The sequence below is a fragment of the Eurypyga helias genome, unplaced genomic scaffold (assembly GCF_000690775.1).
Source record: "Eurypyga helias isolate BGI_N326 unplaced genomic scaffold, ASM69077v1 scaffold3675, whole genome shotgun sequence".
NCBI classification, from domain to species: domain Eukaryota; kingdom Metazoa; phylum Chordata; class Aves; order Eurypygiformes; family Eurypygidae; genus Eurypyga; species Eurypyga helias.
The window spans coordinates 32,721-54,585 of NW_010250716.1; the positions used below are offsets into that span (position 1 = coordinate 32,721).

The 21,865-nt window shown below is 40.1% G+C and overlaps 1 protein-coding gene across 1 annotated transcript; it reads right to left on the bottom strand.

The window, feature by feature from the left end:
* Nucleotides 1-2,757: 2,757 nt before the first annotated feature.
* On the bottom strand, nt 2,758-20,155 carry GRIA4 (glutamate receptor, ionotropic, AMPA 4; the record flags this gene model as incomplete). The annotated part of the gene is made up of 4 exons (XM_010151760.1): nt 2,758-3,897; nt 10,614-10,748; nt 12,990-13,104; nt 20,035-20,155. Coding segments are annotated over 4 exons (536 nt in total), but the record flags the coding sequence as incomplete, so codon positions are not given.
* Between the last annotated feature and the right edge of the window lie 1,710 nt (nt 20,156-21,865).

Genomic DNA, 21,865 nt, shown 5'->3' on the forward strand with positions numbered 1-21,865 from the left:
GGTCAGTTGGGGTCAGCTGTCCTGACTGTGTCCTTTCACAGCTTCTCATAGAGAAGAAGCTGGGAATACATGTCCAGTATCAGAAACTGAAAGAGCCCTTGAGTTTATATAAACATTGCTTAACAACTACTGAAAATAATAGTGTTCTATCAGTATTGTTTGAAGGAAAAATGGGTCAAGTTCTGTTGCTTGTTTTTTTTTTTTTTTTTAGGGCAAAATCTTGGAAAAATGTGGACAATGTTGGAGTAAATGACTCAATATTAATAGATTTCTTCAATTAATAGACTCCTTTCCTCATTTTTTCTCCCCTTGAGCCACTCATTGCCATGAAGCTGTGAGATGCAGGTGACCAAAGAAAGAGAAAAGTGGGAGGATGAAGGACAGCTGTGACCGCTGTGCTAGGAGGGCAGGATGCAGCCCAAAAGATGACAGGAGCTACTCTGCTGCTTTTCAGAGCCTCAGACCCTCATACCCCCAGGAATGGAGACCATAGCATTCCTGAACCTGACCTAAAGAAGTGATCTCCTCCTTTGGGTCATATGTCCTGCACATAGGAGGAGGGTGACTTCTGGCACTGATCTTCAAAAGGATGGAGGGAAGATACAGAGAGGAGTGAGGAATTAATATTTCAGGAGAAGGGGTAAAAGCAAAAGAAAAACATGTCTGAGGGGCAGCTAAGATAGGGATGTGAAGATGGTCATAGCAGTCACACAACTGTTATCCTCTTGGAATAAGACAACAGAGTAAGCTACTGTAAAGAGAACAGACTGAGGTGCTGAAATTGCTTTCTCTGAATTCTATTTAACTCACTGCTGTAGCATTTTCCCATTTAGTTGTGGTTTTGTTTTTTTTTTTTTTTAGATTTTTATCTATGGTATTTTGTGACATTGGCAAATTCACAGCCACATCTTCACCTCATCTGCCCAAGTTTTCTTTGAGCAAAGTGTTCCCTTGCCAAGGACAAAGCTTGGAACTGGTTCTACCCCATAGTTGCTGGCTGCATGCCCCTGGTTGGTCATGCTATGGCCATGCTGCTTTTGGCAGATACATTGCTCATGCTGCTCAATTGTGAATCCTCCTGGTGGGGTTCCTTGGTAGATACTGACACTGGACAAAACATCTTGAAGGACTTGAGGATCTCTGCCAAGTGGAAGCCTGACATAGGCAATTTAGAATGGGCTCCATGGGGTGCCATTCCTAACTGCAGTGATGGGATATTTACTGAAGGTGAAAAATAAAGACAATGCATTAAAGAGACAGGGGAACATGTAAGAGGATCAACACTGGAAGACAGTAAAATATCCCAGGACAGCACTAGCACTGCTCACAGTCCTGAATGAGGAAAGGATGGAGACAAGCTCCTGCAAAAAGAGACATAGACAGTAGAACAAAATAGACAGCTACCTTCACACTCAGTCTCCTGATCTGTTCAGCTTCTAATATCTTACTTTATGAAAAATGAAGACAAATACTTTTTTTAAAAAAAAGCAACCCAGAAGTTGATTTTTCAATTCAGCTGCAGAAAGAAGTCTGAGAAGGAGCTCCCAGCTTTATTCAAACAGGAGAAACCCCAGACAACTCACCATTCTGGCCACAGAAACACAAACAGTTCACAGTAACTCATGAATGAGGTAAATGTGCCAGTAAACCAAGGATATAAAGTAAGTTTAGTCACAGTGATTCACAGCAGTGTTATGTGTCTTTTTGTCTAAGACCCCTGCGCACTCTCTAGTCATTTTGCCTTAGGGGTAAACATTGTCTTATTTTCACCTTTGCCTGCCCTGTCAAGCTCTGTATAAGACTTGCTGCTGTGATGCAGTAGTTTGACATCTAGAGTATTTGAGGTAATAAATTCATACTTATACTGCCAAGACCTCAAGTGAAGCTACTGATTTGCTGCTTTTGAGGCCTGTATCACACAGGACAAGTATCACCTCAGTATTGCTTTTGTTTGGTCGCCCTTTGTTGCAGTTGTTGAGGGTTGGTCATTGTTTGGCAGCATTAGGCCTCACCCTGCACCCGCGCTCCTCTTCATGAGGGCCTGGAGCCCTGAGAAAACCACCAGCCATGGAGGCGCTGGTGAAATGTAAGCCATCTGAACATGACCCCTCATGGGCCTGGCAAGATCATAAGGGCATTAGAAGCTATGATTAATCCAAGTTTGATCTGATTTTGGTCTGGGCTCTGGCATGGAGCTGTTAACACTGGTGACAATACTGGTGGATTTGGAGACCACTGCAGTGTCTAGTGTGGCCAGGGAGAATGACCATCACAGAAGAGATTTGCTACAGCTTTGCACCTACAGACATGGTTGCTCTGGTTAACATGTAGATTTTGTTCAAACGGTGCTTGCTAGCCTTTCCCTGGCATGCCACTGGAAGGCTGGCTGATGAAAACTGAGGTTGCTGGGTACCAGCCATGCTGTATCTATCACATCAGTATGAAAGACTGTAATTTGCAGTTGCCTGCTCCATGGTACCTCATCCCTTGACCTACCCAGAGAAAAAACCCTATCGCTAAATGGTTCCCTAACTTCTCAGAAAGGGTTTTAGTAACTAGAACTAAAATACCTAGTGAATAATCATGACAATACTTAGACAGCTTTGAGTCCCTCCTCTCTAAGGACTTAAAAGCACTTCACAAATGTGCAGGGACTCAAGACTCTCTCCGATAAGGTCCTGCCTCCTGAGGTAAGAAATGAACTACCTTATTCTATTTTCCAGATGACATCCCTAACGATCAGAAAACAAATCAAGCTCTGTCAATATTATAAGAACGTTTGTTGGTTTATTCTTTTTGGTGGGTACAAAAACCACAGTTTCTTACACAGAACAAGATTATAAATAATATCTGTAACATGAGTGACCCGTAGTCTCTTTTGATTCTACACTGCAGACTGATGACATACTCTAAACATTTCATCATTTTGTTTCTTGTATTAGACAGATGCAAATCTGTGGAACACAGAGTGATGGAACAGAATGAAGGTAACAGCAAACAAGAGGATGACCAACAACTTTTATAAAATAAAAAGTCTCTGAATTTTATTACAGTGATGGCATTTTATATCAATTATTGCAATGAATTGTTCCCTAAGATGGTTAGAAAAAAGAATTGTGTTGTCCTCTACCGAATTTACATCAGTTAAAAAGCAAGCATGTTTCAATATTCCTCTTTTTCAAAGAAAATGTAAATAATTTCTTTATTTTTTTTCACAGGATTTACATATTTATTATTTTCTTATCACAGTTTAGTGATTAATTTCTACAGCTGAACAGCTGAGTATTCTTCCATTGTATATATTGATGTTCTGGAGACACAGGTTAGCATGTTCATTGACTTCTATAGCTATTTTTTTCTCTCTTTGTCAAAAGACCAAAATGTTGTCCTTTCTGAGCATGTTCTTCACAGTTTAATGCGCTAAATTGGCAAGTCTTATTAGTTTTAAGTCCACTCAAGTGAAATTTGTTGCTGTTAATACACCCTTCCCAGCCCCCTCCCCCCAACAAAACTAAATTATGAATTTTCCTGATATAAAATCTGAGTTTGGGTTTCCGAGCTGAGCTCATGCACACATTGTTGCTGATGATGTCTGGCGCATTTGGACGTACTTCCCTTTCTCAGCCAAATTATTAGTTCATCAATGACACTCCCATGTCGTTACAGTCTGTGCTGTGTTCCCATCAGTCACCAACACAGTTTGATTAAGGCACTCAATTATTTTTTTGGTTTTTATGGTAGGTCCGATGCAATTACAGCCAATCCTGAACTTTGCCTAATTGCAGTTCCAGTATGCATGGCCTTCGGGCAGTCAGGAGTCAATACACGTCCGTTTTCTCCCACACTCCCTGTGATGGATAATCTGGCTTTGTTTCTTATGGCTTCAGAAAAGGTAAGCTAGATTTGAAAAAAAAAAAAGGAGAAAAGAGGAAAGAGTTACAATGTTTCTGTCCTTCAACAAACCAGGACACAGCAAACACCAAAATATTAAATTCTAGACATCTGCATTTTTCATGTTAACATTAAATATAATAATAGTGATTATCATAAATATATATCATTTAACTCTACTAGGGGAAAAAAAGACTAGAAATTCTGAGGGTAAATTTCATTACAATAAATCATTATTAAGTATAAAATCCAAATTTGATCAAGAAATTAACAGAAGAGGCAATACCTTAATCCAAATTGCGTCAAACTACATTTATATACAGTGACATGAGAATCAAGACCTTTTATGAATCTGAAATCATTAGCATCTGTGAATAAAGTCATGTACAGGTGTTTATAGGCTTAGACCTTCAACTAGGCATGTCAGGATAAAATATAACTACTGAAAATTGTTTATAAATTGCAATAGCTGTACCAACTATGTTTGTGATAATTCCATGGATCAGATCTAAAGAAATTATTGCTTCTTTTCACAATGCAGTTATTTAGTATCAGTAAATTTGAGAACTGTCCTCAAATCTCTTTTCATATATATATTTTCCTGTAACTAGAGAAGGTGGGAACTTTCAAAGGAAATGTAGTTTATTGAGAGAAAATAGAGTTTTCTATAGTTTTCTACATTAGGTCTAAATTTTCCACAAGCAGGTTTCAATTTTTGTTACCTCATAATCTCTACTATCAGGTAAATAAGAACAAAATATCCTGTTTAGGGACTAATTGACTCAAGCAAAAATTGGGATGTTAAAAAAAAAAAAAGATTTGTAGTTAGCCATTTAACTTTAGTCATCCAAAAATCAGTAACTTAATCTAGAAAAGCGCTCTCATGTGATGATAGAAAAAGCCAAGATGACTAGTTTAGTCTAAATGATTTCCAGATGACTAAAATTAGGGGAGGTATCTAAGGTCAACCAATGCAGCAAGGACACCTGGAACAACAGGCACCCAAACTATGCTGTGTTGAAACAGATTTCAAAGATACCATGTTGAGATATTAATTTGTGGGAAAATCTGATTTCTAATCAGCATAATCTATAATCTATGCAACTAACTCATGCAATCAGTGTGCAGGGATGCAATCTGAAATGCCAATTGGAAAAAAGAGAGACAGGAGGGTGCATTCACATAGGAGCAAAGGGTTGACAAACATAATGGAGTAATTTTATTTGCCTTATTATTGATCTCTGCATTTAGGACTTTGCCCCTCTGAGCCCGGTTTCTCCTTCTGAGGTAGGAGTGAAATCCTTAGTTACTGTTTTATATGCTGAAGTTAATTTTATATATGAATGAGCATGTGTGTATAGGGAGATTCCTTAAAACTCCCAAAAGTTTCCACTGCTTCTGGGTGCACTATGAAGATGCACCAGTTTATTATTATTGCATTGCTATCAGTAGCTCCTTCAAAGAGAGTGCTTGAAAGTACACCTGCTGTTGTGGCACAGCCAGAGCTTGGATATAAAGGAAGCCTTCCAAATCAATTACTCTTAAGATCCTCAGCCCTCACAAGCAGCCGAATTCAGGAAAAGGATTTAGCTTACAGAGGGTGTTATGGCATTCCCCTTACACTGAAAAACCTTGGCTTTGATAATCATCAATTGCAGTGTCCGAAGTCAGCCTTTGAAAAATTTTCCTGCTGCCACAGTACTTTGGGAGATGGATTGGTACCAACCACATCTTGACCTAATTCGACAGCTAGATAGAAAAATGAGGGAGTGGGGACTTGGGCCCATACAATATCAAAACCCTCAACTACTCTCCAGCGGCAAATAAAAATCTATGCATTTGCAAAGCACAGACACAACGCAGTGTGGTGTAGCTCCACATAGTGCATGTCCAGAGTCTGACTGCAAATGGATGTCGAGGACTGGGAACTGTCTGCGGAAAAGCACGGAACATGTTTTGGTCAATGGCAAGAAAAAACAAAGGTGCTTTAGTTTTCGGGGGCACTGAGAGTCCAAACCATATTAGAATGCAAACTTGGGTGGAAAAGGGACGGCTTACTCCAGATGTGCTAAATTTCCCAGAATGTCATCATTATGTACCAGCATCTCTCCATCACTTTGATCAGCTACCTGTTCATGGCCATTCAGGGTTTGCCACTGGGAAATCTGAGAGAGAGCTCAGATTTATATGGGGTATATGAGTTATGTGTAACTGGCTTTGTAGCTCAGTCTATAGAGCTTTCTGGCCATTGACAACACACTTAGGACAGAAAGACAGTAAAAAGGGATCCACCAAAAAAAAAAAAATCAAATAGGAATAACAAACAATTTGTTAGCAGCCTTCCACAGAATAACAGAAAAAGCTGCAATAAAATCTCTCTTCTCACACCAGATACTAACAACAGCTGAGCAACACAGCACAGAAACAACTCAGACAGTTAACAAAGCCAGGAGGAGCAGGTCACACTTGTACTCGGGAAGGTGCCATAAAGCCAAGTAACCAGGTAAGCCTCTCTGTTATATTTTAAACTACACTACAGGTAATAAGCCAGGAGAATACTCTGCTTAACTGTGCTGTTATAATTTTGGGTTTATGGCCTGGCTGCACACAGTTTCAGGAGAGACTGGGATGAGAGGGAAAAGTCTTAGTATTTACTGTGAATATTACCCAGATTGTGAAAGTCTCTGTGCAGTACGTGTATGCAGTTAATAGTGATAATGTATTTTCAAATTCATCATTAGTTTGATTATATTAGTTGTGGCATTAATTATGTGAAAACACTGACTGCCCTCTTCCTGTTGAGAAATGGGAATTTAGGAAACAGGTATCTTCAGTCTATATAATACAATTATCCTAGCCTGTGTGGGTTCTTCTGTTGTTCAGGCCCCTCTGGCACCTGGGCCACATGGAGGTGTCTTTGGCACTAGTATTTAAGATGAACTTTTAAAGAATTTTTCTATCTTGAAAACTGACAATTGACATTGGGAGTATACATGACAAAATAAATGCATTAACATTTACTGAGCCATCCTGTAGCACTTTCTTGTAATTAATTTATATTATTTTCATTGCTTTCTGTAGTTTTGTAAGTAATTTGTTAATTATAAACAACAGCATGGGATGGGAGAGCAAGAGAAGGCAGCTGAACTGAAAGCTAGTTTATGAGCTCCATGGCCCACTGAGAAAGCCATGTAGAGGCAGTGGTGGGGGCTGGCTGGATACTGGACAATCCCTTCGAAAGCCTGTGGGTTTGGGGTGAGGAACTCAGTAGAGCTTTTCCCTAGAGCAGCTGGATAGAAGGCTGTTAGGCTCTGCACTGTTCTCAGGGCATCAGCTCAACCAGTGTACTAAAGGCTTACTCCTGATAATACACAAAAATGGAAAACTGCCACCCAAGGGAAGAGGAAAGGATTGTTCCCTCCTTAAAGCAAACTTCCTTCCCTGCCTCAGTAGATGCAATAGCCTGTCATTCCTCTGAATGTCTTTGTCCCACACATATGGACTGGTCTTTTATCATATACACTAGTCCTTTATCATACAGACTAGCCCTACATTTTCATTTTGAGCTGCCTTACTGGCAGAATTTTCTTGAGGCAACTAACTCACTTTTGACTGGGTTACACTAAAAGAAAAAAACATGGTGATGAATATTAATTGTTAAGTGGGTTATTTAAGCTATTTTATATTAGTTTAAAACACATACTATTAAAACTATTTGATGTTAGCTTAAAAGGTTAGTGTGTTGGCCACTCATGCAGGTTAGAACTGCCAAGCATCTTTCCATGTTAGAATGTTTTAGTCCCAGTATGATTCCTTTAGTCCTTGGATAAACAAACATATCAAAGGTTTTGAAATATGTAAGACAGAGATATTTCTGCAGAAATATGTGTAAGCAGTGTTGTGGGCTCCGTACTGCTGCCAGTTAACAGGGGTTGATGACTAGCGCGTGTACAACCAGATGGCATCGTCACCCTGTACAGAGCACGGTACACAGGTAACCCCTCGCTGCTGGCATGGATAGGGGTGGCCACGTATTGCCAGGAGGGGATGACTGGACCTTGGCAGTCTTCCAAATATAAGCATAAGCATTTTTAGAAGTTCTCATTCTGAAATTTCTCAGTTAAATATCATGGAAAATAAATAGAATGAAAAATTTCTATAACTATTTCTATAACTATTTCTATTTCTATAATTTATAAGTCTATAAACATTTGCTCAAAACCCTAGTTATTTCTATTTTTTGGTGAATTTTTAAATGTCTGCACCCTAAAATGTTTTTAAAAGATTCTCAGAAGCTTTGGCTGACTCAAACATAAATTTTCAATGAAATAAAATGCTATGTAGGCATTTGTAATATATTTTTTCCTGTAAGAATTCATCTCTGTGTTGCGACAAGTCTCACAAGAATCCAAACTTTAGAGAAAGGTACTCATGAACTTTCCTTAAAAATAATGCTGTTAGCCATAATTTTTATTCCAATAATACAGCAAGGCTAAAATAAATTCTACAAGTATAATCATAGTGTTTGTTGCACTGAAATAATAGATCTGGGGGCGAACTCAGAGGATTGGCAAGTTATGTCATGTTTAGTACACTAAGCCAGTTTGGGTCAGGTCAGTGTTTGAATGAAAGCTTTAGTTTTTGTTTACTTTCTTTAAGACTATGTTTTGGATGCATTGTACCCCGTAAACTTAAAGAATAGGTTTGCTGTGACTCTTCCTTTTATACCAGCCTGGGGACACTCAGTTTTGGGCACATCACTAAATAATTTAAACAAAAAAGATATCTTGATTTGCATTTTGCACAATTACTTGCACAAGATTATTTCTTTTAAAGACCCTTATTACTGACAGTAAGCAGTGAACTTGGGAGATTAATAATAGCATCTGGAAGTCCTGATTCCCAGTTCACTGGCCTATCCTCTTGGACTCCCTCTGACACCTACTGTGCCTCACATTTTCACTAGTGAACACAGCGCAGAGCTAGGACCTTTTGGGTTTGGTTTTGGTTGTGGTGTGGGTTTGGTTTTTTTTTTTTTTTTACATGGGGAAATTAGGCAGCTCTAGTACAATTTAACTCTACGCAGGGTCATGACTTCGTGTATAACAGGGAACAAAAGAAAACTACACAGCGAAAGTATATTTGGGATAGTTTCCCAGCCAGTGTATGCCAAGCCCCCTCCCTCGCCCCCCCAGAACCCACCTATTCCTTGCAGCGCTCCAGCTATCATGCTCAAACACCATTCTCTGCTCACTCTGTGTTTGCTCTGTACTGTATGGTTCGGTATTGTACCGGCTGTGCCATTAGACTGTAAGCTCCACGGGACAGGGACCTGTTATGTGTTTGGCACACTTCACCTATTGTACAGCGCCGTGTACTCCAGCGCTATATAAATAATAAATAAAAAATAAGAATTGTATCTCAAGTTGTTCCTCCAAAAGTTTTTCTAGGTGGCAACATAAAAATTACATTCTTCATCTCCTTTCCCTAATACCTTTTTTTTTTACTTCCACTATAGGCATGGCTCAGTGATTTCAGAAAAGGTAGCTCAATTTTTTTGTTAACAGAGAAGACATGGCTTGCGACTTTCAAGGGCAAGGGAGATCTAGGTAGCATGAAAGGGCAGGATCCTAGCTGCACCTTCACTTGCAAAGCAGCCAGTATAGCTTGAGAGCTATGTAAAATTTATATTTAGAAGCTCAATTTGCAGCTACGTGCCATTTCCAAAGGTCAGAGAGTTGATCTGACTAATGATTAGTTGGCAAGATACTCACTGCATGGATGAGAACAAGTATATTAGTAAACCATCCCTGCACGCCTACTCAGGGGAACTATGCAGGATGCAGCTCAGCAAAATCAGCGTTTCAGTCTCCGAAATCACTGTGTGAGCATCCAACGTACACTAGTCCTGAGTTAGGTAAGGGGGTATGTTACTGACAGCTGGGGACGATAATCAAGGTCTGTTCACTGGTTAGTGACTTTTTCTGGTTATTATAGTTGGCAAAGTTTGACCTGAAGCAGGATATTGTGAAAAAAATGCCACATAATTAGCGTAAAACATGTATCAAAGGGAGGGTGAAGGAATAGGGTGGGGAGGAGGGAGAGCAGGTAGAACAACATTTAGACTTCTTGTAACAGTGCCTTTTCTTCCGTTAGGTTAATTATGGTTCAGTGACATTGCCTATCCTAAATCTTGATTATAACAAAGTCCCAGTTAGGGCCAACATCACACAGTAAAGGCTTACAGCAATTTGTCACTAGTAGAGTGCAAACCTTTAGGAGAATAGACTGGCCAATCAAGTAATTAAAAGCTGGCCCTCTGAATATATATTTTATGATTTCAAATAGTTGTAATCTCCCAACTGATTCGACAACATTGAGTTGTTAAAAATGTATTTTTTGTGTTAAAAATTCCTTGCAATGCAGATGTCTATTAGCAACATAGAATAGTATACTGTACATCTGCAGCCAAAAAAACTGAACCACTTTGCACTGAAGTTTTCCAAAATATAAAGCTCTGTTCAGAAGCAAGCACCACTAGACAGACATGTCACAACACTGCGTTACAAGATGCATCACCCACTCACTGTAGTAGGCCCTAAGTCCTACCCCTAAATTTTAATACTTTCGGTTCCATATACGTTGTAACCTTCTCTATAAGTTGCTAAATTCTGGGTATTCTGCGAGGAAGTTGGGTTAAAAGTCTGTGCACTCTTTGCCACCTTCATTCGTTTCGCCTCTGCCCTGGACTTGTAACAGAACTCTATCAAAGCCACCAGCATTGCCAAGCCCAAGCCTCCAACCAGAATGTAGAAGACTCCAGCAACGTTGCTGAGACTCAAGGCACTCGTCTTGTCCTGGGGAAACAGAAGCGACACAGTTAACCCCGGAAAAAAGACCCCCAGGAGCACAAGCTACATGTTAAAACATTGGAAATAGAAAACAATGCTTAGCTGAAATTAAACGACAGTTGTTTACATACTTCTCACAAAATTTGACCTATCTGGATCTATAAAATATATTTTAAGCACCTATTTCCTGGTTGGCATTAAAAAAATTGTAAGTATATTGCCAACAAATCAGAATGTCATTGCTTGGTTACTGCAAAGCATTACTTCCACTAAGTGGAGAATTAAACAATGACATGTCTAGCTCTCTTTAGGGGATATTTTAGCACTGATATGAAACTGCACTTAGGTAAAGCTCTTTAAAAACCTTGGAATCCAGAAATCCATTTATAACAGACAAGACTCTGCTTGATCTTTACAAAAACAGTAATTGTACTTGTGGTAGGAATTGCTGTTAATTTAAAAAGATCCAGACTGAGTTTCTGATACTTAAATGACAAGTGAAAATAACATGTGAGGCTTAAGTTATTTCTTTGAACAAACACTTCCTTTGAAAGTGCACACTGTACCATACTCATAGTGACATATTTGCCTCTTACCGATTACTGTATTTTGATTCTATCTTATTATAGATACAGTTCTGGAACATGCCCATGGACTACTAAGGCTCAGTAATAGTGTAATTTAAAATAGCAATTTATGAAGTCTTACACATTACTCATAATTTAGACAACAGTGAAAACTTTCTTTAGCAAATTATTAAATATACATAATTTTATAAATGATCACCTTCTTGGACGTATTGTAGTAAATAACTATTCTGCATTTTTCTATACTTCACTGCTTAGTTATAAACCATATCTTTTGATTTAAAATCCATGTGCACTTTTAGCACAGTTCTCAAGGAACTCTCTCAGGATTGACTTCCATTTACTACATCGTGCACTTTAAGATACTTAAAAATATTTATTCTTATGCAGACCATATAATCTTTACCTAAAATAAGGAGATTACTTCCGATTGTAATCTCTATAAATTTTAACTTACAAAGAACGCAAAATATCTGGATGTTTAATTTAAAGAGGCACTATTTATTGTTTAATGAGTAGATTAGCACAGTAACAATTCCCATGGATGTAGAGAGGTATCTGTGGCTTATAGCTGGGTTCTGTATTCTCTGTCTCTTTTTATCTGGCTAAGAGGACTCTGATTATCCTGGAGTTGACTGTGTTCCTCTGGAACACTGCTAACATGATGGCTGCAAACAAGGAGGAGGCAGGATCGAGAAAGACCTGATCTAATGTACATGGTGGGTTGAGACTTTCTCAGATGTCATTTACAGGTACTCTGCCATCCTCTTAAATGGTTTTTCTCTCTTTTCTCCAAAGCACTTCCCAGAAAAAGAAAAATGCATTAGAAGTTGGCTTCCTAGGTGAATTTTACCTTCTACCCATCAGGGTAACTCTCAGGGCACTCGGGCAGTAAGCAGTTGCTGCCTGTCACGCTTTCCTTTTAGCTCTGGGCTGGCATGGAGACAGGCACTGTGAAGAAATTTCGGACTTCCTGAATACAGGGCTGGCACTGACTATGGCACTTCCCAGCCACCAGAAAATACCTGCTCCTGTGTTTGTTCCCAGATAGAGAGAAATAGAGGAGACTCCACTCCCTGGAGCTGTCAGGACTACCGCTTGGGAGTGGACTAGGATAAATACTGGAAGCTGTAGATAGCAATTAATTATCAAAGCCTTGCACTTCAAAGCTCAAGTTAAGTCTTCCTTGGCTCCTCAAGGAGCCCGAGACCTTCCCAAAGGCAGCCAGGCACAGCCACCCTGGGCAGCGATGAAAGGCAATCCTTCCCGCTAGCGTTTCTCCTTTACAGAACACCGCTGAGGGAAGCCAGCTCCAAAAGGAGGAGGGAAGGGACATTTCCTAAGTAGTCAATGGGGAAAGTCCTTAACCCCCCTAGGCAGGAAGGAAACAACTAATCCAACCTGACTACCCCAAAACCAAAAAACTGCCTTGTAGCTTTTCGGCACATGCCCTGAATACGTGGGATGATGTTTGGTGATTTATATCACTGAAGACTTTAAATAGTGCTTCTTTAAATCAAAGTGTGACCCCCAACAAAATGGGGCAAAGATGATTCGTTCTATGTCTACAGCTGCTTATTTTATTTCTAAGTCATTTTGTTTATAACTTCCTTTACTGCTTTGTGAACACGATAGTAGGTCCCGAACTGCAGCGACTGACCTTACTTCCAGAGTCCTTGGGTCCACATTCACCTTTATCGTACCACCATTTGTTTTTCAGCTTGTCTAAGACGCCTGCCTCACTGAGTTTCAAAACGGCAAGGTTTACAGGAGTTCTTCACGTGGAAAATAACATAAATAACATTATATATGTTATTTTATGTTATTCAAGTAAAACTACATAGAATCGCATTGCAAAGTGACAGAGCAGAGGCCACAGTGGGTGCTATGTCATGTACTGTTGGCCCAGGTTTAGAGACAGACATATGACCGGGACCTGCTCCATCGCTTTAGGTAACAGGCACATACTGCTGGGGAAGATTTGTAAATAATATAGTATGCAATTACTGTGAACCCAAAACTATTGGCTTAGACATATTAACAACATACCCTTCAGAGACATATATAATACAGCTGGATATATGACTTAAGAAACATATTAATTTGTTTTTCTTGCTTTCAATCTATTTTTATTTTGTATGCATACAAACTAATAATATGACTTGGCTATAGCTATTTCATTTACTGCCCTCAAAATTATCCTGGCAAGAGAAAGGAGGTGCTTTGTGCAGTTTGCTGTCCGTAACCACTTGGCACAGACCTGTTACCAGGTCAGCACGCAGAGAACTTGGGGGGAGAGCTGTGATGCCCTTATCCTCAGCTAAGAACAACATGACAGCCAATCTTTCATTTCCATTTCCTGTTTCAACATTATTTTCAAATTCAGAGTTTTTCTTTAAATCTCTCTTATTCACATAAGTCTTTTAAGGGTCCCAGGCTGATGATAAATTATTGCTTGGAATATCTTCTCTCAGTAGTGGTATTTGCAGTGTCTGACGTAACAGGGTTTAATACTGAGATGAAACCTAATCTGATGACTCAAAGTCATGAGCCTCTATGGGTTTACACTCAAGTTACTTAAACTCAGTGAATAATCTCAGAGTATTATGGTAATAGCCCACTTCATGCAGTTGTACCAGTTTATTTTCTAAAACCCTATGAAATGATTAACAGACTTATTTTATGTACTTTCCACTTTGAAACACTGACTGTCCAATTCTTAATGGGGTAGGCATATGGATATCTATTTATGTGCAGGTGTGCATTAAAATACAATATACGTTAGAGAAAGAGATAGATAAACAGAAATGGCATCTGATAGATAACCTTCCCATGATGTTATATGACACAGGACCTGATCCTGTGTGTCCCAGCAGATTCCTATGGGAAAATTAATCTCTCATAATACACCATAATCTATGCATTGCTAAAATGGTACCTCATAAATTCAAGGCTTAATAAATAAATAACCAGCACAAGCATTAATTAGTATAGTGCAACTGAACCTACTAAAATATTTTCTATGAAAGAGAAAAGGGACTTGTCACACTCTGTAACTGGTTTAACTGGAAATCCACAAATACTTATGTATTAATATATTTGTGTGTGTTTGTATATATATTTAATATACAAATAACAGCTCCTGAACTTCATATGCTACTCTCAGATTTAGGGATCCTGTCTTTTCATGCATTCTGATTACTTTTTGTATATATACCTAAAGGGGGTGATTCACCTCACCTCAGTTTTTTCCCCTGTATGTTATGCCCCAAGCTTTGGCTACCTGTCTAGGCCTCCCTCCAGTTAAGGGTAAAAGATAGGTACCTCCAAAAGGTAGTCTTAGATACCAGTTTTAACAAAGCATGAAGCACACTGTTGAGATGCCCATCTCTTTTCACTTACTACTAAGAAAACTTTGGTGCATTGGAGAAATGTCAATTTTTGACAGCTCCAGTTCAGGAAGAGAATTCCCACGTACGCTCAAGTGGTCCGTTTAGGTAAAGGAAATGCTTCATCCAATTTTGAAATCCCACACATTTAATTCATATGGAATACTATGCTTCTAGAACAGGAAATGCCTATTTCTTAATCTTTTCCAATATTCAAACTTACATTTTGTCTTCAGGCTTCCTGGCAGCAGGTTGTGCTGGTTGATAGTGGAATATGAGAGTCCCACAGCTGTGAAATGAGTGGGCAGCAGTTTGGGATGCTGGCAAGTAGCCTGTCAATATGATCCTCTGTTTGCTTCTAGTATAAGTGCAAAATAATTAATATTATGTGAATAGCCATCATCTGTAATGTCATGCATTGGCACTGAGCCATGTTTTGGTGCTTCTAGATCCCAGCAGTGTAACAGGGCTGGTTATGACAATGATAAGGGACATCCAAGTACTGTTCTCACATGTAAAACCAGAAGCCTGTGGAGTTGTTGCAGATTAAACTGATTAAAGCGATAATTAGGACTTGATTTGAACTATCAAGACCAGAAGCAAGCTGGGACAAGTCAGAAAACAGATGTCTCCCATTCATTTGATTTTTTTTTTGTTTTGTTTTGGTTTGGTTTGGTTTGGTTTTTTAGCACTAAAAGTTTAGGTGTGTAAAGCCTGATACAGGCATGTATTTTTATTTCTTTGCAGCTGTAGTTCCTTTAATGTCATCCTTTCTGCATGGTTTTGCAGGGAACCTCTCAGGTTTTCCCTTGGGAAAAGCAATCAATTTCATGCTTAAAATTGCCATGCTATCCTCAGTATATAACTGAACGCAATGGCCAGCAGAGATGTGGGAATTCCCAGTTTTCACTGAAATACAGACAGTGATGTATCTGAGGCCAAGCCCTTGTTTCTCCATTTTTTTTGCTGAAACACTTCCTGAAGGCACTGCATAAGCCCAGGGAAACCTGTTCTCTGGCCTTCACTGTCTTGCCTGCCCTTGAGAGGCCACGTGAGTGAGACACATGTCCTTTACATCTCCCCTCAGACAGCCCTAGCCAAGACTAGGGAGAAGGACTCTGAGCTAAGCCTAAAATTAAATGTATAGCAACATACACACCTATTTGCAGCCACAATAAGGATTGCAGGTGTAGTGAATTTTCACGTATTTTAGGCTTTTTTTTGGTTTTTGTTTCTTTTTTCATTTTAGTAGGAGATTTTTCAACAACACCCATGGGAGATGAATGCCCAGATCACCTTGGCTTTCAGGGCAAGTCGCTTATCTAGGTGTCTTTCCTTTCTTTGAAAATATCCTTCCCAAATAAGCATCATTTTGACAGTGTCAGTCATGAACTAGGAGACTACAAATTGTTACTACACTGCTTACACAATCAGTTGGTGGACAGTCCCACTGATATTAAAGGGGGTAGAAACTAAAAATCAGTAGGGTCTGCTGTACATGAGCAAGAGCAATGTACTTAAGTCACACACAGAGGATAAATCTGCATTTAGAATCAGATTTCTCATCCGATTCAGTCTTGTATCCTTAATATTATAATGAAAAATAACTATATATTTGGGTTTGTTTCCAAGTTGTTTAGTTATTCCTGAATTACTAATGCTGGGCTAAATCTTCAACTAGAGTAAACTGGCAGAGTTTGGGAAAATCAGTGTTGTTTTTCCAGTGTACAGCTGCCAAGAATCTCTGTTGTTATACAGAAACAGGACCCAACTGCTTCATTAAGGATAATATATGAAAAATAATAACTAAAATTACCCTTTATACTGGAGAATTTGTCCGTTGCAGTCACAGTGCACAACTGTTGTGTGACAGTACATGAGACCACATTCTTCACCCATGTGCTGAAGTCAGCATCGGTGTAGCCCGATCTGGATGCAGGGATACTGGTTTCCTAACTTTTCATCATGTTCTCAGTCCTTCTACCTCCTCTTTAGGCTTCATATTAATTTCCTCCTATCCTGGTATAAATCACTTGCTGTTGGAAGGGCTGTTTTTTAAGAGCCTTGGGCTGGATCTTGTGCCAGCAACATCAGCGAAATCCCAGTGCTTTAAAACGGCATTAATGAAGTTCTGAGTTATTTGTGTTCAGGACAACGAACGGGCAATTACAGCATTTAAATTACAATACTGAGTGATTCTGAAACCAATACAGAATTCTGGTAGACAGGGATTTTTAAAAAATGCAATTCTGAATATGCTTTAGGAGCATTTTCATTGCCCACTCATTTCTAAGCCATTAATTAAGTGTAAGGTCAGCCTCTTCCACTCAATAAAAAACAAAGGCCACTGTGTTCTGAGGGCTTTCAGCAGAGACAGGAGAGCTCCATCAGCACAGCTTCCTTCCACTCACACTTTTGTAAAAACAATGGAGCAGGGTGGCAGAAACTATGTTTAAATACGTTCCCATGCACCACATGAAATTATGATGGCATAATTTCAAAGGACTTGGGGACCTCAGTTTGATCTTCAAATATGACTTAATTACTGAGGTCACTAAATCACAGGTAGTTTGCACAGGGCAGTTTTCTGAACTATCTCTCTGAATTTTGTAAGATTGTTCCTTAAAGGGAACAATAAATGGGGAGGCTAGATATAACCTTTTCAGAGCACAGAATGGAAATAGGAGAAATCTTGTTTTACAGAGCAACACATAACTTTGGAGAACTGCTGAACTCTCATCGAATTCCCCAGTTTCTATAGTCCTCTGTACTATCAAGAAGGATTATTCTGTCCCTAGACTCTCCTATTTCTGAGTAGTAACGGCACAGTTCTCAGTCAGTCCCAGGTACTGTATATCTTGCAGGAGAAGAGGATGTCCTAATTCTCATTCATGACAGTAGGAAGCCCTGTAATTGGGACTGGAGCTGCTAACAAAGCTCAGGGTTTGTTCTTATTAAATTCATACAGTGAAAAGGAGTATTAGCTGGAGATTCTTAAGAGCTTGGTTCAGGACTTGTTGGTATCTGTGAAGTTTATGACATCAGTGCATGGTGTTCTGGTTATTCCACTAATGATCATTTGCTAGCATATAAAAACAAAATATTTAGAGCTGCATTAAATCAGTAGAAAGAGTCTTACTGACGTTAATTGATCAGATCCTACAAGACTATTCCTGAACAAGAAAATGGATTCTGTAGATGATAAATGGCTAACTAACACTTTGGGGAGTCAGAGTAGCTGTAGTTTAGAAACTGAGACCAGATGCTGCTGCAATGCAGAATTTGAGAAGCATGATAACACCCACTCATCTCCATGATGTGCCTGGTGCTACTGAACTTGGGCAGTGAAGATGCATGATAGACCTGGGGCTTCCCAGGAGCACTGGTACTGCCTTCTCACTCAGCTGTGCCTGGGAAAAAGTGTGGCAAGAAACAGGCCTGAGGGCAGATGAATGCTCTTGGCAGGCTGTATATAGCCCTAGGGTCACAGGTGGACCTCCATCATGTTCTCCATCCTTTGCTAACACTGCCTTGCACACCATATTTTCTGTTGCATCCTGAGCTGCCTGTGTCACCTGTTGTGCATTTCCATTGCCAATGTGTTCCTTCCTCCCTCCTGCATTCAAAGATCCTCCCTGTTGCTCCATGGGCTGCTCTCATTGCCTTTCTTTTCTACTTTTTTTCCCTCTCTCCTTTTTCTGTCACTTGCCATCACACCAAACTGGCTTCTTCAGCACTTTCAGACGTTTCCCTGGTGAAGCCCTGCCTGTCCCTCTACCATGAGCTGCTCCCCTTTTCCTGCTTCATGACTCAAACCACCAGGGACTGGTGATCAGCGAAAGTAAGTTAAAAGCATCCTTACTTTGCTATCTAGCTTTTATCTCACCTTTCAACAATAGCAGGTTAGTGAGGAGTATGTTCTAAGAAAATTGAGGTATTTTAATGATGTGACTCCCTGCTGTGGCATTAAAATTTAAAGAAACACCCCTCCCCCAGTAATGCAAAAGTTAAGGTTTGGGTGGAGCATACAACAATATCAACATGGGAAATTTCTTGTAAGGAAGTTGATAAGTGAACCATAAGTTGGTGTCTGCTCCACTTGCAGGTAAGTGCTATCAGGTCTAGTACACCTAAGCACTTTGGAAGAGAAAATAGAGACCATTTTTGAAACTGTGACTGCTGGCGAGCAGAGTGGTGCAGAGGGGGGAAGAGGTAGAGCAGCAGGATCGAAGGCAAAGTGAAGAGGATTAGGAGACCAGTTTTGGGTGAGTGCAGAACAGCCCAAGGGATGGCCCCTGAGGCCAGGACACATCATGAAAGAGCAGGAGGACTAAGGAAGGAGAGAAAATAGTAAGAAAAAAATATATGTAGGTAACTGTAGAGAAAGCTACACAAACTTTGTGTGACAAATCACTCAAATTTAATCAGCTGTGTCAGACTACCTCTGTGTTCGCACAGTTACCTGTGCGGCATTCTCTCATATATTGTTCACACACAAGCACATAAATAAATATTATTACATGCATTACGGAAGGGGTATTTTTAACATCTTCACCCTCCCAGACTTCATAATCTTCCACTTCCACATCTTTGCTTCTTTTCAGCACAAGGCCATTTTGAAAAGAAAGCCGTGAGGAGGCAAGGAAGTAGTGGCACTGGCCATATGGAAGATATGAAAATACAGGAAGAATAAGAAGCTGTCATAACTCAGCCTAAAATTCAGCTTAAAATTCCTGCCTGATAAATTCTGCCTAAGGAACCACCATGGATTTCAGTTTGCTGGTAAGGTATCAGGAAATGTCAGCATGAAGATATTTTAGCTGAAGTTTGTCCTCCTATTTTGGATACTCATGTGAGAACTGTAATTTGTACCAGTAGTGTTTGTGTCAACAGTGGATCCCTGAGCCCGGACCATGGGTTAGATTGCTGCTAGGAGGCAGTCACACTGATTTTCACCCTTTTCCTCTACTGTCACTGAAGAATACTTTGGATAGGACCATATAGCAGAAAAAAAGTCTGAGCTGGTATTTGCTCCTGAAGGTTTCAAACTGCTTGTTCACAAGAGCAAGCTTGGAAAAGGCTCCTCATGATTTCAGAAGATACAGGTTTCTGAAAACTGGTGATAGATCTCACAGCAGAGACTGTTTACAAGTTCCCCTTGGGGTGCTTACACAAGTGCAAATATTTTTGCTTTGACAGTAATTGCATACACCTAGATTTCAGCTGCAGGTACCAGCAGTGCTGTGCTACTGGTGAAGCTGTTTCATCGCAGGTAAAACCCCAGCAGATGCACCAATTACTTTACATACTGTTTACCCGCTTTTGGTGACATTGAGGCTAACCTTGGAGTCACCTCCCCCGCTGCCACATTCTCCTTTGTCGTACCACCATTTGTTTTTCAATTTGTCCAAGAGGCCTTGTTCATTCAGTTTTAAAACTGCGAGGTTAACAGCATTTCTTGAAACGATAAAACATATTTTGTAAGAAACTGCACAGCTGTTAAGATGTTAGAAGGAATGAGGACTTAAGCTGTTTATAAGCTTGATCCACACACTAAATAAACCTCTCATTTCCATATGTCGAAGCCCTTGGCAGCACAAATAATTGTGGTTACTTTCAAATGTGAAAAATGTGTTTCCAGTACAGAAATGATTTTCATAATGACTTGGATTTTAAGAAGAAAATTCTATCAACCAACCAAAACTATTTTTGCAAAGAGATGAAAAAACTCTGCCTGGAATTATAAACGATTTACACAGACTTATTTGAATCTATACTTAGAATATGTTTAGTGTGGGCCCAGGCTGATTTTTCAAGCAGATGGGAAAATGTATTCCCTAAAGAGGCAAGATCCAGACGGCCTATGCTAGACACTGCCAGTCACTGTGTCACACACAGTTTTGATATACAGCACTTCAGAGTGGTCCTGCACAAGCTATGGGCTAAAACACCAGAAACAGGCAGTGTGAGGCAGAGCTGAAAAGGAGTGCTAACAGCTTGCATGCTGACTACAGTGCTATCTAGAGCCAGTCAATAGAAAATAATGCAGGGTCCTGCCCATATGAAGCTTCATCAACAGCTGTAGGCACATCCGTGTATCTGGGATGCAGGCACGAGATTCCTGTTCCCTTTGCACAGTAGAGGCTTAACTGAAATGCCAGACCTGGGACCTAGCTTAGTGCCATGACTCCAGTGACTGCCCTGATATCCTGGGAGAACACCCTTTCTCCCAGCCTGGAGGGCATCCATGATGAGGGGAAGGAAGAAGGCAGTGGAGGACATCCTCTACGGGGAAACTGTGGACAGTGCAGCTAAGCAGAAGCTCAAGCACTGGGAAGACCAAATCCCTCCCACTCACTGGGTGCTGAGATACATGTAGGCAGTTGGGATGTCCTGAGGACTTTTCCCTGGAAGGTTTATACGTGTTATGCCACCACTGGATGAAAGATGAATCCTGCTTTGCTAGCAGTACAGTGATTTAGGCACAACAGACTGAAACTGGCTCCATCTGGTATCCATCTGGAAACCTGGTATCCTCCATCTCATGTTCAGGTCCTGTTTTTTCAGATGACAGAAATACCTGAGAGAGACTCTGGATCTGTGCATGCAGAGGGGATTGCCAACATGAAGGCTAAAGCACAGAAACACTGTTTCTGTAAGAACTCAAGGCTGCTGGGAGTGCAGTGAAACTCAGGCAAGAATGAAATGCAGCTGGTAGTAGATGGGGTTGCTTCTGTGCATGCTCAGAGGTTTTCCTTTAGGTGTTCAGAGAGCATTAAGACTGGATGGCAGAGGGTAGACAGTATAGATCACCATACAAACCCAAAGGTGTGGCACCTGGATTTATGATCGAGTCACAGTATGACATTTTAGAACTGGTTGACCACATCCTGAGGAACCTTTGCACTTGTTTAAGTGTAAAACTTCCTATCTTTATTACTAAGGCCCTCCAGAGTCACATATCCTAATGGTACATGACCACATCAATATTTATTCACAATTCCTAATAATAAAAATTTCTCTTGTTCTTTTCATATTCAGAGTTCCCTTGTGCATCCATGCCTATCAGACACGTACACTCTTCCTGGTGGGTGTCTGCCTGGGCTTGCTTGTGGATCTGCAGAGGCACGTGGAGCAGTGGCATCAT